Source organism: Phalacrocorax aristotelis, chromosome 13 (genome assembly GCF_949628215.1).
Source record: "Phalacrocorax aristotelis chromosome 13, bGulAri2.1, whole genome shotgun sequence".
Lineage (NCBI taxonomy): Eukaryota > Metazoa > Chordata > Aves > Suliformes > Phalacrocoracidae > Phalacrocorax > Phalacrocorax aristotelis.
Window position 1 is genome coordinate 15317546 of NC_134288.1, and position 18453 is coordinate 15335998.

An 18453-nucleotide genomic window follows, 5' to 3' on the forward strand; every position below is an offset into this window, starting at 1 on the left:
GTCAGGATTTGCACCACGGTCAGTCTGTTTACTATTAGGGGAGTTTCGTGTTCACAGAGCAGTCCCACGCGTAAATTTTTCACAATACTTTTCAAATACTTTTCATCTAGTCTGGCTCTGATCTCAGCAGAGAAACCACAGTATAAGCGGGTACTGATCAGGGCACACTCGAAAAAGAAAATGGATTACCTGTGCGAAACCTGGCCAGATATTTCATGGATGGTCTTTAAGGAGAAATAGGTTTACCATCCAGCATCGCCTTAAAGTGCCTGTGATGAAACCCCGGCGCAGAAGGCAGCACGCACGCTTCTCTCTGTCCTTTCCCTACCAATAATTATGTTTCCCCTTCGCCATCTACCATCCTAAGGAATTTTAACTTAAAAGTCTCCTGGGTGACACATGGGGCGAGAGGATGCGGTGACTCGCAGCATCCTCTCCTCCCCCGGCCCTCGCCCTCGGCGGCACGGCTCCCAGGGAAGCAGGTGGCTCCGCATCGCTCTCCGACGCCCTGCCCGAGGCGGGTACCACACCAACCCTAACACTGGAAGAACATCAGAAAGGGCCCGGGCATTTTGTTCGAGAAATACCAATTTCTGCCCTGAGCAGTCCTTGCTAGCTGAAGTTCAGTTCAGTCAGGAAGAACTTGCTGCTGCTTCGGAGATAATTAAACCCATCTTCCCTCAACCCGCTGTTTGTACACACACAATGATACCATTGTTCAGTCATGCAACACATATGCTGACATTAAAGTGTTTAATCTTGTAGTACAGTATTCCATTATTTTTTGGACATCTGTACATGATAGAAAGGGTACGTATTAAGGGATTTGTTGACAAAGAAATGGCTAATGCTGATACATGTGTGGACTGAAAGGATCTTTCTAAGTTGTGTTCAGCAGCAGGGAGAGTGCTCCTTCCCAGGCCTGAAGCCTGGCACAGATGTGATATGCACTGTTGCTATTACCACTTTTCAATTTATAACAAGGAGTCAGTGTTTAGAAGAATTTTGGAAGCTCCCTGCTGGGTTTGTGGCTAGGTGGTCTCGCTGGCAACACCACCTTCATGCTGAAAGCTGAAAAAATGAAGTGATGGCTAAAGGAAGAATATTAACTCCAGAGAGCTTTTTTTTTTTCCCCTTTTCCAAGCAAAAATGCTTACCCCAGATCGCTTTGCAGAGTGAGCACTAAAGAATTTCAAACCCCCCTGTTTCTAACCTCTGGGGTTGGGGATCAGGATTTATGGAGCCTGGTTTTCATCTCATCTGAAATTAATGCATTAGTCCTGCTTTCCACCCGTGGACTGGGCAGGACTTTGCCCTGCCACACACTGAATTTACCATGTGAGAAATAGCTTATCACCTTCACCTCTATTTACCTGGCTGTAAAATGGGTACATGAGAACCGAGCATCTGGGTGCAGGTTTCCTTCTGGTGAGCGCTGCCTTGGCTCAGAGCAGCCCCCTCTGCACATGGCAGATGGGGACATGACCATCAGCACAGGGCTTCAGCAGATGAGCCCAGACCCCCCCCCGGATGCCTGGGGGTCCTGGGCCTCTGCGGCTGAAGGACAGACTGCGTTTTCAGAAGTGGCAGGATGGCGGCAGACCCTGGCGATGGGATGCATTAATGAGTTACAGAAAAACCACAGACTATTTTTCTAGTAAGCTTATCTCACAGACCAAAATCAAGGGTGTATTTGTTTTTCCTTAGGTTGCTCCAAAAACCTGCAGTAGCTTTTAGATGAGTTGGAGAGCTGCAACAATTCAAGGCAAAAAAAGCCTTCCAAATACTGGTTTTATCAGTCTTTAAAAAAAAAAAAAAAAAATCCCATCACACAACCCAGGACATTTGCTGTACTCCGTTTATAGGACTCCCAATTTATATTCTTTTAACTATTTCTTCAAATATTTCTTTAACTGCTGCTTTAGCTGCCTAATGTCAGCATGTAAATCTTGTAGCCGAGAGGATGAAGCAAATGAAAACCAATCACAGAACTCTGCATTCCCAAATTCTTGCCATTATAAATTTACTGCCACTGCCCCTGTAACTCTTGCTGTCAAGCACAATGAGGAGGGAAACATGTGCCTTAGCAGACCATGGCTTGGCATGACATTATTGCAATCTCTATTATACTCCCCCTTTTCCTCAGAAAAATGTAAGGACTGACCTTGCACTTTGTGCTCAATTGGGAATCCCGCTGAGCCCAGTAGGCTCTTCAGCTGCGGAGACCGCTGGATCCTTCCCCTAATTGGTTTCCTCCTTCTTGAACCTCCCTAACATAAGGAGAAAAGGCCTATATTTCATAAGTGACATGGGTTTATCCACCAATTTAGAGACAAAGAAGTGCAATTTATAGAGGGAACATTTAATGCCTGTTAATTAGAATCCCATCAAGAGGTCTCAAATTTGGCATCCTGAAAATTTACAGCGCAGTTTCACAACTGCTGCAAGCCCAGAGTCAAAGGGGTGGCCCTGCCCTTCCTCCCGCCTGCCGTACCGGGAGGTCCCTGGTCCTTCTCCTGCCACCGCTGCTCTTGGGGCACCGCGATGAGCCGGGGAGGATGGGATCCACCTGAAAACTCATCTGGGAGAGGGAAAACTATTTTCCGGCTGCATCCGTTTCCCAAGGGAGACAGAAGGGTGAAGCAGAAGATAGGAGTGGACCTTCCCTTTGAAAGCAGTAATGTACCTAGGCTAAAAATGCTCGCGGACCCCAGGTGGAGCTGGTGGTCCCAGGGCAGCCGGTTTTTAGGAATCTCGTGCTCTACACTGGAATGATGCAAGAGAGTTTCTGAAGTTTTGGCTTCGATGTCAAGGGGTGGTGACGGAGGGAATTAAAGGTTGGAAAATCGAAACAAGATTTTGCGCTGCTGGATGAAAACGGTGTAAGTCAAAGTTTGCCCTTTCATGAAGACGTGAAAGGTTGAGGTTTAAGGCTAAGATCAATGCACTGGCTCACTGGACAAGCCAGCCGGCCCTCAGCCATCTCTGAAGAAAGAGCGCTCAGTTTCCTGCAGCTCTGCAGCTATCGGAGGCAAAGCAGATAAAGACTTTCCTACCCACTAAAGTCACCTACATGACTTCTTCAGTCCCTGGGGCCAGGCAGGCGCAGGTAGACTCTGAAAACCTGTTAGACCTTGATGCCGGAGTGTGGCAGATTGTTTTTTGGCACCTGGATGTCGGAGGGGTTTCTCGGGCAGCTGCCAATGGCTCTGCAGCCGAGCCTCCCGCCTGGCTGAGAGGCTGAGGCGAGGGGGTGTTGTCTTTTGGAATCTATTTTCCTTTGACTTATCTTTCAGTCTCAGGAATTCAGGACCTTTAATCTACTTGAGATTAAAGTCCTTTACAAATCCCTTCTGGCCTTTTTTGGGAGTAAAGAAGTTACAGACACCCTACTGCACATTCCTTTTGGGGCTTTTTTTCATTGTAAATGAGAAACAAGTAGCACTGTAATTGTGAGCACTACAATAACTGAGACGACTACTCTTAAAGTGCCTTATAAAAACAATTAACGTATTATCAGGTGAAAGTGTTAACAGAAAAATTCAAGTTTATACTTGTTTAAATATTAAAAATATATTCCAAGTGCATCACCTAAACGTGCCAGGGAGGAGGAGGTTTGAAATTACCAAAGCTTTCCCGGTTTGGCAGCCTGAGCACAGAATCTATTCATCTGGTGTTTACTTTGCTTGTGAAAAAGAGATCTTTTTACATCTTCAGAAAACAAGAGCGTAAAAATACTTGGGTAGGTAGATTGGCAAAAGCAAGGCCTCCCCTGAAACCACTGAAATTAGTGGAAGCATTTCTGTTGACTTCCCTGGGGTTTGGATTAGCTCTTTAACACTTTGGTAATAATTATTTTTTTAACACAGTCATTCTTGGAAAATTATTGCTCTGATTCACTTTTCTTTGCTTGACACATGGAGTTAGTGATTGACATTGTGCTGCTGCGCCCGGTATGGAGGCTAAAACGGTATGGTTTCTTTGGTATGTGTAGAGAGAGCTAATAACTACTGCAAGCTGTGCCTCAACATAATCTTTGCTGTCATGTGGCATGCCTTGCCTACCATCAGTCCATCTTACAAAACCAGTGGTCCAACCAGTGTTTACAGAACCAGCTCGGGTCGGCTTTTCACTTACCAGTAGTGATTTACAAAGAAGCTGAAAATAGTTGGGGCTCTTATTTCTAGTCTCGACATATTTTGCTGTGAAAATGACCAAACGTGGGACCAGTTCAAGTTGCCCAGCTTTATGCTGATGTCTCATTTGCTTTAGAAGTCTGGGTACCCTGCGATGTGACACCAGGATCACAAGCTTTTCTGTCCAACGTTACTTTTTTAGTACTGGTTTCAATTGTGTTGCTCTGAGTTCCACATGTCACCAAATACACTTTTTCATCCCTGCATCTTAGTGTTTTCAAGTTTTGTGTGCTCTGAAGAGTACACACGCTTTAGGACATGTCAAAACAAGTACCAAGTATTTGTTGACATTTTATCTCCATCTTTCCCATATTTTTGGATCTGATACCTGGCTACTTCACACCTGGGCACATGTATCCATCCTGTTTTCTTTTAACCATCCCTGTTGTTGCACAACTATGCCATCCTGCCTGCTGTCCTGCCTCCTCTTGCATCACCGTAATGCCACAACAGAGTCGGTTTGGAGAGACAAAAGGCTTCAGAGAGATGAGAGCCCTATCTGTATCAGATAGAGGAGCACAGTCTGTGCAGCATTCAGATCGTGGACAGATAGTCAAGGCCAGACTTTTAAAGATGCTGAACTTACTTGCATACTTGCAACAGAGGTGTGGCAAATTTACTCATAACCACTAACCTAAGATACCTGCTTGTTTTGGCTGGATCACCTTGATTGTCCTACACACTTTTTGGTGTCGTCTTTATTTTCTCATGAATCTGATGTCTGCCTCCATCCTACAGCACCCAAGTCCCATCATCTCAACCTTTGCTTTCCCAAAGGACTATGCCAAAGGGAGAGTCTGATGATTCCCATCTACCATAGCTACGATTAACTGCCACCTCACCATGCCCAAGAGTTATTTTGCACCAGCAGATTTTGAGCCATGTGTTAAACTGGGCCATAATTTGTCTGCGGTGGTTGTGCCTCCAAAATGCAATACCGCTTCTAGAAATGAGGAGAGGCACACATTTACACACGCGTCACCTGTGAGTGACTTTGGATTTTTTCTTTAGGAGAGAAAATCCACTGTTTTCCCACAGCTAAGGCCCACAGTCTGTTTCAAAGTGGAATCATTTTTCAAGGGTGTTCTTCCTTTTCATATTTTACAACCTTTGATCGCACATCCAGAGCTTTGGCTTCCTCTCCAAGCAGCGGCCTTGCCAAGGCATTTGAATTATCGCAGTTTCTGAGCTGGAATTTCCAATGTTTGAAATTAGGAACTGGGCTAAAACCATTCACCAAAAGCCTCTGGGTAGTAGTGACCTGTAAGAACTATGAACCCGGGACAAACATGAATTCACTTTCTTTGGGCAGAAGGGCTATTAAGTATACCCAGCAAATATTCATACTGCTTGATGACTTTTAAGGCATCATAGCATATGAATGTAATATTCATATATGAATATGATATGAATTTTTATTCATATGTATATAAAATGTTTCTTATATAATTATTAATATGCATTTTTATAACAATAAAAATAAAGTGTAACACACAATGGCTGACAGGTAGCTGAGGCTTAGTCCGTCAAGAATGACGAAAAGGTTCTCCCTTATAGTACATTGTGTCAACAGGGAACACAGATTTTATAGATCTGAAAAACTACAGTCGTATTCAGAGAGCTGTAGCAATTCTCTTGACTGTTTCAGTCAACACTTAAAATACCACTTTCCCCTCCCTTTCTTTTTTTTATAAACATCCCCCCTTCCCCCGCCCATTCAAACTCCCCAGGTAATTAATTGGAAACAACGCAGTTGCGGTATTGTCAAAGGTCTGACTAACACCCATCAAACCCAGGAAACTCAGGCTTCTTGAGCGCTCCCCTGCTTACCTCGTGCTGTTGTGCTAACGGTATTACTGGGGTCTACAAAAAGTGCACGGTCATATATACTGTACCATATGTTCACAAATACCAACGCGCAGCAGAATGAATTAAGGATAGGATTTCAGCCTTCATAATGAAGAGTCTTGCTTTTATGAGTTCAAGTCAGACCCTTAACGTTATTTTAACATAGATTTTGGTGTTTAATTATGTAATAAGATTTACTGCAGTCATCTAACAGATGTTGATTCAGGGTCAGTGTTTCTCATAAATTAGTTCTGAAAGGATTTGTTACTTCTGGGTCAGCAGATAGGTCCAGAGTGCAAAGAAAAAAGGGAAAAACAATAAACACTGAGTTGAAGGGTTTCTTGGGATTCTTTCTTCAGTTACATATCCACATATTTTCATGGTCTTAATGACTATAGCCACAGGAATGTTTGCTTTAACACTAAAGATGGCTCAGGCCAAAACCCTATATCCAAACATCTGCAAAGCATGGGAAAGTTCAAACTTTGGGGCTCTTTATTTCATGACCCTGGCCGTTAATTTTTCATACTAATATGACAGATTTTTTCTAGGGCTCTGCAGTGGGAATCACTGTGAACTCTAGCAGCACCTGAAAAAGTTTCATCTTCATGTGTTCGTTGTCAGAGTTTGTGTATGAAGTGCAGCTAAAGACCAGTGTTGGCCGATGCAGTTGTCATCACATATGTAGGCTGAAAAGGTGCACCCACCTTCCTTTGAAAATTCAGCCTTCCCATGTCTTTGGAAGCAAATCATATCGGTACATCCTACTGCTAGACCTCTATAATACACCCTGCTGGGGATGTTATCCATAATATAACTAAAACCACACAACATTATATTCATTCTTCTATAGTTGTGGTTAAAGGAGCTATTCCATATTAAAATATTTTTTCCTCCCCTCTATAATTTAGGTGCAGACAAATTCCTTTGAGACTGAAATCATACTCTTTGTATCTTATTCTGCTGAGAATACTTTGTTGGAAGCAACATTTAATAGCGTTGCCAGCACTAATAGGGCAGTTTTAGCCTGCCCAGGCTTTTACAAACACTGGTGGATATTCACAGTATTCCCCCACTTCAGGTTATGAGAGACTGAGTGACCTTCCTGAGGCCACATGAGATGTTATAGCTAGAGGTGCCACTATGACTTTGTTCGTTCAGTGCACGCTAAGACTGCTCAACACATAAAACCATTTGCCTGACCTAATTGCCTTTGTCTGCGAAAGTTTAGGAGTTTCCTACCTAAAAAACTCCTCTAAGATGAATCCCAGCTCTTAGTAAGAGCTCTGAAGTATTTCCCTGAACAGCAATCATACAGTGGCAAACTGTGAGCCCTGGACTCCTTGCAGAAGTAATGTGCGAGAGGAGGAAGAGCCCGTGGCCAGCTGCTGAATCTCAGCCAGCAGAGCATTGCTGAACCTGCTCCGTGTAAGCGCTTGGACACGGCCCGGTTCCCGGAGGCTCCCCACGCTCCATCCCTCGCACGGGAGGCCCTCGCGAACGCTGATATAAGTTTGTACCACGCAGTGCCGGAAATTTAAATAAGCGCTTCTCAAACTCAGGCTTGAAACTCCTCTTTTTCAGGAGTAATTCCATGTAAGTCAATGGATTTACACAATGGATTTACTGCTGCCAGACGAGAATCAGGCCTGTAGAAAGACACACGTTCTTTGCCAAGAAAATCTCAGAGCTAACTACTTGAATTGTGCAGTCGAGCTGCAGGGAGGTCAAGTGGACAGACGATGGGACTGGGACATACAGGAAGTCCCTGGTTCAAACCTCAGCTCTTAAACTGTCCTGCAGTGGGACCTCTGGCCAGTCAGTTCATCCCTTATACCTCCATTTCCCTGTTTTCCTTCATCCAACTTGTCTGTTTTAATTTGGAATTTGTTCGAAAAAGGGTGCTTCACTTCATGGGCTGGGCTGGGGCACTGGCACCTCTCCCTGCCTGTGCTGGAGGGCAGTTTCGAACTCTTTGTTTCCTCACACTGCTGACCCTCAGCTTCAGTGTCCACAAGCAGCGTCACACGGGACCATCAGCTGTCCATCAGAAGACAGGCAGACCTGTCACTTGGTGGGATAACGCACCGTCCTAACCCTGTCTTGGGAGGACTCTGGCATTTCTTGTTATTCCACGGTCAGGGTTGGGAATTGGAAGAAGTTCCTTGTTTTGAACATTTGCTTCACAGCCCCGATCACTAAAGAGGCTTTAAAGTGAAAGCTTTGACCCTTTGGAGCGGGACTGAGTTTGTGATAAATGTGGGCCACTGGCATGAAAAGCCTCAAGGACTGGAATTCGTGTATATATTTGTGTGGGTATGCGTGTGTGATTTTCAGAAGCAGAGTCAGGCCAAGAACCAGCCCTCCTGAAAAGCCCCATCTGTTTCTTTCAGCTCCTTCCCACAGCAGCTTGGTCGTTATCGGTGGCAAATGTCCAGAGTCACTTGTCAAGCACAAAGCTGCCAAAAATCATTAAAACACAACGGTCACCCACACCCTGTACCAGCCAGCTGTAAAACTGTTTCAAAGAGAGTCTGATAAACACATATATGCTTTTAATAGCCCACATGGAGTCACATATTTCCTACGTGCTTTAATGAACCGAACAACAGCATGAGATGCTGCAATCAGATATTCTGCCCTTTTCTGTTGTGGCAACTCGCAAGCTTGTTTGAAGGCGAGGGGAAAGGGAACAAAGCAGGTGGCTAATGGGCTGTTTTTCTGTTTCAGTGGAGCATGACAGAGAGTTTCACCATCAGCGCTGCCACTACCGAGAGTTCAGGTTTGATCTCTCCAGAATCCCAGAGGGAGAAGCGGTGACGGCTGCCGAGTTCAGGATATACAAGGATTACATCCGCGAACGCTTCGACAACGAAACGTTCCAGATTAGTGTCTACCAGGTACTCCAGGAGCACCCGGGAAGGTGAGTGACCCACAGGCAAATCCCGATGAAAGCGCAGGCACGGTATGTTCCTCCAAAAAGTTACGTCCAATATTTTTAGAAATACTGGTGCCACCAAATGTGTCTGAAGAGCTGGGCTGAAGCATCAGGGTTTGCACAGTGACATCTCAGTCAGCGCTGATGCGGTGGGCATGGAGGTGCCATGCCTGGTCAGCCACCGAGGGCATGGGGAAGGGGTGCCCTGGGAGCATCCCCTGGGGATTGTCCCTGGGGGCAGCCGGTAGCTGAGGAGCGAACAAGCCTGGCCGCGTGCTAGTACACAAGATCATAAACTCAGAGTATTTCAAGATTTCTGGAAGACCTACCCTCTTCCTCCTGCCGTTTATGGATCCTGAGGTGGCAAACCCACATCCGAATGCTTCCTTCCTAATTGTAGCTTAATTACTAGCCTTTATTACTGAAGGCGTTCGAGATCCCTAATTAACAAAGACAGATGACACCACGCTTTTTATATTGACTGATTGTTTTGCATGTGCAAAACTACAAGATGAGCTATTAAATCTATTCCAAGCAATTATTAATGTATGCCAAGCTCCCTGACAAATCCTCCAGGGAACTTGAGTAAGAACATATGTCCAATTTTCTCATCTGTTTTTAGTTCCAATTAATCAGCAATCCCAAACCATTTATCAAAGGCACTTAGTTTCATTTGCACATATTTATTTTACGTACAAATCCTACCAAAAGTGAGACTGCATTTATTTACATGTAAAGTATTTACAGTCACATGCTAGTCAGAAGTTACTCTCTAGGACTACTAAATATGGGGTAATAATACTACAGCCCTAATTTAGGTTTATGAAAAGAGAAACACTAGGGATTTAAAAAGCGGGCTTTATATTTTTATAAGAGCTAATAAAAATGCAGAAAAAGTGTTCTGCATTTTTTGATCCATTGAAATATGACAGGAAACCGTACCAATGTTTTTAAATGGTGAGAATTTCTACCGGCTTTGCTGTATGGTAAAAGTACTTAAAGAGAGGTGTGTTTTCTCCCATAGCTGAAATTCCAGTTTTATGGGTCAAAACTCATAGTTCTCGTGGCATTTCTATTGACACAGTTATTTGCAGGGTTTGGGGACTATGCTAATATTAATCTATTTTTATCAGTGATAATTTGAACTGCACATTTTAACCAGGCTCCCTTAAAGGAGAAGGCAACAAGCCACAGATATGCATAGGACCCGTTAGATGTCCTGCTCACTACAAGCACTTAAGTTTATTCCATCTTAGGCCCTCCCAGACACAGAAGCCTGCCCTTGCTGTATTTCCCGAGTGGGTTATACAGTTACAAGCCTGCAGGGATGACTTTGCACTCTTGGGAAAAGCAGAATCAAGATGTGTGTTGGCAGATGAAGAGGGCCTCACCAGCGTGCCAGGGCAGTAGGGAATTGCCAGAAACCTGTTCTTGGAGTAAATGTCCTTCCTCATCAGATGCCAGGGAAGTTCTCCTTCAGATCCTGAGCAGTGAGGTAGGTGCCCGCTAGGAAACCTACTGACAGAGTTAGGATGACATTTATTACCTTAATTTTAAGATGATATATCCATAGGTTTGTTAAAACTATGTTTAGAGAGGGCTGTGAGGTACCCACTGGGGATAGTTATGGATATACAGCTGCTCGGAGCATCAAGTGTTTCTGCAGACTGTCTCCATCACAAACTCTTATTCTTAAAGGAAAAAATATATGCAAAGGGCAGGCATACACATGAACCACTGGCTGGAAGATGTGCGGAATCGTGCTAATTACACAGATCTTCCAGCTACAAGATTAGATGCAATTTTACTGCGTCATATTCACCACAGGAACACTTTTTTTAAGGAGTGTTCATCCATTTTCACCCTTTGCATACATTTTGGCACAGGCAACGGTGAGTTTTGAACAGTTTGTCCTGAAAAAATATTCCCGTTGGTTTGGATTGACCAAAGGTAACAATATTGTCCCTAACATTTGTCAAAATATTTGCTCTCTTTCTGCATTTTTCCACTGACATTTTCCAACCGGCTCTGTCACAGACCAGTCATCCAAGTCAGTGTGTCATTGGGCAAGTGGAGAAAGAAAACAAGCTCTCTCCAACGTTGATCAAAAAACACCCATTCGCTTTGATGCCTCCTTGGCTGTTTGTCTCATCCTGAACAGGCTGGAAAGTCAGACCCATCTGACGTTGTTAGCAACAAGAGCAAAACAAAGCCAAACTCTCCCCCCCCACGCAGGCAAGAAAACCTTTACTCATGTTTGGCTTTGTAGATTCCTCTCCCTAGACCATGGCAGGTACGATGGCCAAGTAAAACCCAAATGGGTTTCCCTCTCCCTGTGCTCTTATGATGATACAAGAGCAGTGGGATCTCCGGGGAGACTGCTGGAATTGCCTTTTGGGATCTGAAACACCAGGTGTTCTCCTGGCCTGTGCCCCCCCTGTTTAAGTGCAGCCCAGGCACAGAAGCTCAGTGCCGGGCTCCCCGGAGGCAGCTGCGGCATCACCTCGCCTTCGTAACACAGCAACACACAGCAGAGGTTGGGGCAGCTTTGAGGGCCACAAAACCAGCACGGGATGCAGCTGAAAAGCCCAAGCTGAGGCTGACTGGAGATTTTTTCCTTTGAGGGTGAAGAGACACCTTCATATGGATATGCTGAAGGCTTAATTTTCAGCTAAACCTCAGATGAGCCTCCAGTTTGGAGGGTGTGATGGTGTGCCCTCAGTTCAAATAAACCATAAGTACGAGCTGTTCCACAGTTAATGACTTGCTTTACGAGTTCAGACAGGTTGGCAGGTATCTAACCAGCAACATCTCTTGTCTGCAATTTATTGTCGGTGAAAAATACAGGCAGAGGTCTTTCCAGACAAACAGCTGCACCCACAGCAGGCTGTTTCTGAAATCCTGCCCCTCAATAGTATCGGCATCTGAACACAGGGTGGAAGCTCTCATCCGTCCGCCGGCTCAGTCACGGGCAGATAGACACCCAACCACCCTGGCAGTAAAAATGAGAGCCCAGCTCCGTCCGTTGTGGCGGATGGGATGCCACTCTGGACTTTGACTAACAGAAATTATATCTCTGTCAACTGAAGATATTATTACAGGTAACCAAACTAAATGATCAAATATTCTTTTGGGCCTTTTGAATCCATTAATTCATTGCAAGGCAAGCTTTTCAAACTGGCAACATCTTCTTTATAAAAAGGCATGTACAGCATTCTTTAGGCACAAAGCAACAGCTATTTACTTTAAGCAAACAAGTACATTCATGAACAAAAATGTTCCTAATATCATAAACACTGTGAAAACAGTTGATGTTTTGACTAATATGTCTCAAAGCTTTCCTGTGCATAACAAAGTCCAGTGACTCATGTCCAACTTCTGTTTGGGCTTCATGGTTCACTCACCCAAAAGCCTGGGAAAGAGTTTTACAAAGCCAGTGACTGGCTTGAGAAGGTTGCTGAGCGGCAGGACATCAAGTCCCTGCTTGTGGTCACAAACCCTGCTAGCAGGAACTGAAGGTTGCCATCAGGGAGCCGGGTGCTGCTCAAGCCTCCGTCTCCTCCCTTCTGGGTGCTGGGGGAAAGCAAAGCAGATTCCGGTGCTAGGGAGCGCACGTCACGGGGCACAAGGCTTGCTACAAGGTGTTGAAGGTCATTTATCTCAGGCACTGATGCAGAGAACATGTCAAAATAAAGCTTATTGATATGAGCCTGGGAAAAATGAAGTTTGATACTTCTGCAGTGGAATCATGAAATAGTTTGTGAACTACTTAGCAAAAGAAATATCCGTTACCCTCAGACTCTCCATTCGTGTTGTAAGCAATGGCCAAAGCAAGAATTTCAAAGGAACTTAAGTGCTGAAAAGACACGCAGCTATGCAGTGGCATTTCTAACAGCAGCTAAGCAGGTTGGATACCTAACTCCTATTGCAACCGATAGGAACTTGTGTATTTTCAAAAGGTACCCGTGGGGCAGATTGTCAGTCGGGGCGTCGTCCTCGATTTATTAATAACCTGAAGCTGCAGAAAAAATGCAGACTGCATAGGTCCCCTCAACATCACAGCTCGATCCTGCCCATCTGTCTGCACCTTCAGAAGCTAAAACACCTCGTCCCAGGGTTACATCTCTGATTTCATCGGACCCAGCGGTTGCACTGGGGAGTAAATCCCAACCCCTTTGAAGTCAATGGGAGTTTTGTTACTGGAGAGAATAAAGCCAGGTACTTGACCAGCCTTTGGTAACTGAAATGTAGTTGCTACACGTTCACTTTGTGGCCATTATGGATTTCACAGGCTTCAAAGGCAGTGAATGATTTGAATGCTCATGTTACCAGCCCTACAGAAAAATCAGATCTTGCAGGATGCATTCCTGGGTTTGACTTGCAGCTGGAACGCTTTAGTTTGTGCTTCAGACTACACCACTTCTGCACCCAGATCAAACCTGAGCCCCTCTCCAGACCCCTTCTTCCCGTTCATTGGAGTCTGTTTCCATGTTGTGGGCTGAAACATGTAATTCTAGTAACTAAGAAAGGCTTAGGCCCACCCAACCCGTGAAGCAGATGTGCCTTCTTTCTGGAGCTTTTTTAAGCACCAGCGTGACCATTCTAGGGATGGTGCAGCAAAGAAGGGTATAGTTTGTTTTAACGTTGTGCCCCAGCACCATGATGGTATCTGCAAGTGCTAACAGCATCTAGAAAGGTGCTGACAATAGCTTTGATGTGTTTTTTTGTGTGATTTATCTGCAAGTCAGTTGATAACTGTACTCATCTCTTAGCAAGTAGCAAGGGAGCTTTAGCATGGAAACCCTGTAGCTCTCCAGGAACAGAGCTGCATCCAGTTATCTCTTTCAGACCATTCCTAAAAGCCACTGCAGCCTGCAAAACCTCTGACAAGTCTTGAACTCGCTTAGCAAGGCACAACTCTTCACAGGCACTTGAGTAGCTGCAGGAGGCATTTTGCATACCCCAGTGGGCTCTTGCTCAGCTAAGTGATGCACTAATGAACAGCGATTCAATGCTGAATAGAAACAGATGTATATAAAGTGTCAGAGATATGTATATAACCTCATTTCTCTCAGCACTGCTTTTACAAGAGGCTTCATATTTAGGAGACATGTTGCATCTCTGTAACAAACCCTCAATTCCACTTTTAATCAGTCTTTGAAACCTAGATCTTAATGCTTGTCAAACACTACATAGGAAAGGGAACTCGGCTACTAGGAACACACAAAACAGAACTAGAATCTGCTGGAACTTTAAAGTGAATTTAATTTCTCCTAAGATTCAACAAAATTTACACGGTTCTGTTTCACTACCAGCATAGCCAGTTTTCAGACCAGTCCTTGGAAACCACGTTGAGCAAGCTGTATTCCTGCCGTGGCCATCCCTTCACCTGGAGGAGCCCCCGGGCTGTGCTTGGCTGGCGGCTGCTCCCCAGGGGCATGGGGGGCGTTTATCAGCGGGGAGGGAGAGGGAAGGATAAGCAGGGGATCCCAGGCACGCAGGGAAGGGAAGGTGTGGGAGGAGGGCTGCATCAGGTCTGTGTACAGAGGGTGTTGCAAACGTGCCAGGGAGAGGCCCAGGGAGATCCTGGGGCCCTCTCAAAGTAGGAAAGTCTGAAAAATATTTTCCTAAGCTTGTCTTTGGACAGCTGCAGCCGACTTTAAGCAATGACACCAAGCAAACTGGAATCTGGATACTGCCGTTTTTTTAATCCAAACAGATGTCTTCTAACCCCAGATCTCCTCTCACCCTCCCAGGGTGCTCCTTCTGCCTTCTCCTCCCTCCACCTGCTCAAACCTGGACACGAATTGCCCCTATCCCCCCACGCCAGCTCTGTCCTTGGGCTGCCTGTTAGTAAACCTGCTATCTTGCACCGTGCCTGTGACCCAAACAGCCCCTCTAGGTTTAGAACACCAGTCAAGAGGACAGGATTATGCTCCTGGCTTAGTGGCTATGGTTTACGTGCCGAGTCAGTGAGACATTTAACATATCTGTGCCTCAAGTGCTTCCCACTTTAAAACGGAAGCGGGAGGGTTGACCCGTATTTATAAAGCAATTTGAAGTCTGTGGTAAGGTGTCACAGTATGGTTATCATTTAAAACACTGTGAGATCTGTAATTCCTCAAAACTAGCAGGTAGGGATTAGCGTGGTGCAGCTGCCGGCCAGCCTCGGTGTGCTCTTTGGGCTGGCAGATTACCCGAGCACAGGCAGGGGACTGCAGGACCTGCTGGCAGTGGCCCTGGGCCGGCTGCTGCCAGGACATGGCCCCGGTGAGCCAGGGCTCCAAGGCTGCCCCCAGCCCCCAGCGCCAGCACGTCACAGAAATCAGCTTGGCTTGCGATGTAATGGAAGTTGCTGAGAGTCACCTTTGCTTCCGCTGCCTGTCCTTCCTGTTTATTTTTATCCCATTTGGAAGTGCTCGTTAGTGTTTACTATCACTTGTCAACCAGCAGCTTCAAATAACAGAGCTGATGAGGCGGATGGGGAAAGAGAGTGGAGAAAACAGACGTAAAACCAGGTGCTGCTTGGTTAGAGGGCTTCCCTAGAGCAGTGTAGACCTCATAGCAATAGAGCCTGTAAATGCAGAGTTTCATCTCCTGTTCTCCCTTGCTGCTGCAGAATTGCCAACTCTCGTATGAGTCTCTGCTTGTAAGTCCATGCTCTTTCTCATGCCCCAGCTCATCAAGGCAGGTGATTAAGAGAGGTGCTGCGCTTCTGAGTTTTAGATACATTTCTAGTTATTATGGCTACAAACCCAAGTGCGTCCTAGAGGCTGAAAAAATACCCCAGCAGAAGGCAAAGAGCCCACACGTACTATTTTCATGAAGCTTCTTGGTTGTTACTCCTTTTTCTTACCTTAGAATTACCGCGTTGCAGTGTGGCAGTTCTCTTCCTCACTGTTTCCTTTCAGGATACTCCTACTTGCCTTTTCTGTATTTTGTCTCCTCTTATTTCTCCACTCACCCCCACAAACCTCACTTCTTCCAGTCCTTTTCTCTTCCACTAATCCCCTGTGATTCCCTTTCTTACCCCACTCATGCCACCCGCCCTGCATATCCCTGGGCACACACAGCCCTTTGGCAGCTTCAGCCCCTTCACCTCAATAACGCCAGCCGCTTTCCAGACACGATCTCACACGCATCCTCCTCAGCCACCCTCGCTTTGCAATACTTGTTATTCACCCTTAAGTCCAGAAAACACCCAAGTTCACTAAGGAAAATTCACAGACCACACAGAAGTTAGGTGACCCGTAGAAAAATTTTTGGGAGGGCTAATGGGAGGTGCCTCTCCGTTCTGGCATCCAGCGCCAGGCACTACCGAAGCGATCAGTAGACAAGTGCCGACCTCCTGTCCTCATCTTAGGCTCCATCAACAGCCCGATGCTTGAAAAGATGTGAGCTGAAAGCCCTGAGTTTTATCATTGCTAAAAGCTTTGACGCTCCAGCTGATGTAAGTGCCTTGAACGCTGAGCCATTTTGATGTGGTCGCAACAAAACATACTTGTGGTCTGGATCCAGACTTCACCATTTATGTAACTCTAATCTAGACATTAACATTTCCATGTCTTGGCTTAATTTTCTGTAAAATGAGGATCACGTGCCTCTCCCTATCTCTTGGTCTGGTAGGAGCTTCAGTACAGTTTCTCACATGCTCTGAAGTTCTCAAATGAAGGGATTGAATTCAGGGCCAAGGAACCAAAGTGCTTTTCTGCCTCTTGGTTGCAGAGCCATTATTCACATTGCTCCAAGAATGACCTAAATATGCGTACAGTTGGTAGGTAAGGTACCAGGGGGTGAGGTGTGCACTAAAAACGTTTTCCCTTTGTGCTTAGATCTTTATCTCAAACTTAAAACCCAAACTAGCCGCATTAGTTAGACTTAACTAGCACCATCTCATATGACAACTAGTTAGACTGAAGCCCTCAGAGCAAATTTTGTTTAAGCCTAAGCAGAATAACATTTCTTGGCCAACAATGAAGTCTAAAGGGCTTGTTGTCTATTAGCTAGTGATTTAACACTGTTTGCCATCTTTGGAGAGCAGGGCATTTCACTTAACGGGAGGTCATCCTTTTTAAAAGAACAAGAAGTTTCTTTTCATCGGAACAGGTGCCCCAGTCTCAGGCGGAGATGAAGCAGGAGCCTCTGCTTGCAACACCAGTCAGGTTTTGCATCCCACCCCTGGCCGCTGCTGGTGGGCCAGAGCAGAAAGTACTAATCCAGGGGTGCTTGAACTTCTCCGGAGAGCATCCGACACGGGGCCTTTTTGGGTCCAAATGTTCCAAGTGTGTGTGTGGGAAGGACGTTTCCCCTTTAGTGGGTCCCTTTGATCTCTCTCACTTCAGGCTTCCCCTCCAGGCCTATTGTTTGCACATTGCTGTAACTACAGGAAAACAAACGCATTATACAATTTCCCAGACTGACTCACCCTGGTACTTGGTGCCTCATGTTGTCTGGTTACCCTTGATTGCATCATGTCAGCATGGGAAGCTTAAAGGCTGGTTTTTCTGAGTAATACTGCAGTTGAGCAGTAGCTAAAAACAAACAAAAAAAGTTATCATTATTGCTATTATCTTCAACCTGCAAAGCACAAGGGAGAAAAACCAAGCAAGCCAAGTCCCTATTAACTAAACCTTGGTGAATCATGAGTTCCAGTCAGGGGCCATGCTTAAATGATGCAGTATGTGAATATAAAAACCCTTTACTTCTGGAAACTTGGACTCAGCCATTGGAACGGGCCAATCCGTACTACTCCCTCATCCCCGGCTCCTCTGGGATGCGTTTTGTTCCGCGTGTTGTAAACAGGGAAGGGCGGGAGGTGTCCGTGCGGCTGCGTCATGCACAGTGGGAACAGAGCCATTGCTTCTGGGTGGGGATGAAACCCCAGGAAATTTGTCCCCCGGTTAGAGTTCAAGCATCTTGCATTCCTTTAGCTCATGTGTATGTGGAAGGAAGAGGTTATCTGTACTGTTTCTCTTCAGCTGTCCTAGGTGCACCCAGCAAAAGTGACTGAGCTTCAGAGAGCAGCTCCCAAAACCTGAGTTGAGGCCTCCATCGCTGCACCACTGCCCCATCCCGAGCGTCCCGGTTTGGCTGCCCAAACATCACCAAAATACTCCCCCACAGGACCACCTACATGTCAGCAAGAAAGCGCTGCAGGAAGTTAAATTCTGATGTAGGGCTTCTTCCACAAACGAAAACTTTATTTAAAAGAAAGCAAAACTCCCTCGTCCATGCCTTCCTGCATGGCAGGGATGTGCCGGGCGAAGGGAGGAATTGCAGCTGTTACAGTCCCACGCCTGCAAAACATCTCTTGCAAGCATCAGACCTTTGCCTCCTCTTTCTGAATGGAGCTGATGCAGAAAGCCACTGCTTTCCCTCAGGCTGCCACACGCAGCACTAATTGCACCCTCAGCAGCGTTGGCTGTATTTACATATTCAGCCCCATCGTATCCAAAGGTTAACAGCATCGTG

At 45.7% G+C, this 18453-nt stretch overlaps 1 protein-coding gene across 1 annotated transcript in view; it reads left to right on the forward strand.

Annotated features, from left to right (window-relative positions):
• Positions 1-18453, forward strand: part of BMP7 (bone morphogenetic protein 7) — a 47990-nt gene that overhangs the window by 16154 nt on the left and 13383 nt on the right. Inside the window, exon 2 of the mRNA XM_075108702.1 lies at positions 8775-8967. Coding sequence (XP_074964803.1) covers positions 8775-8967 — 193 coding nt within the window. The remainder of the gene's footprint in view (positions 1-8774; positions 8968-18453) is intronic.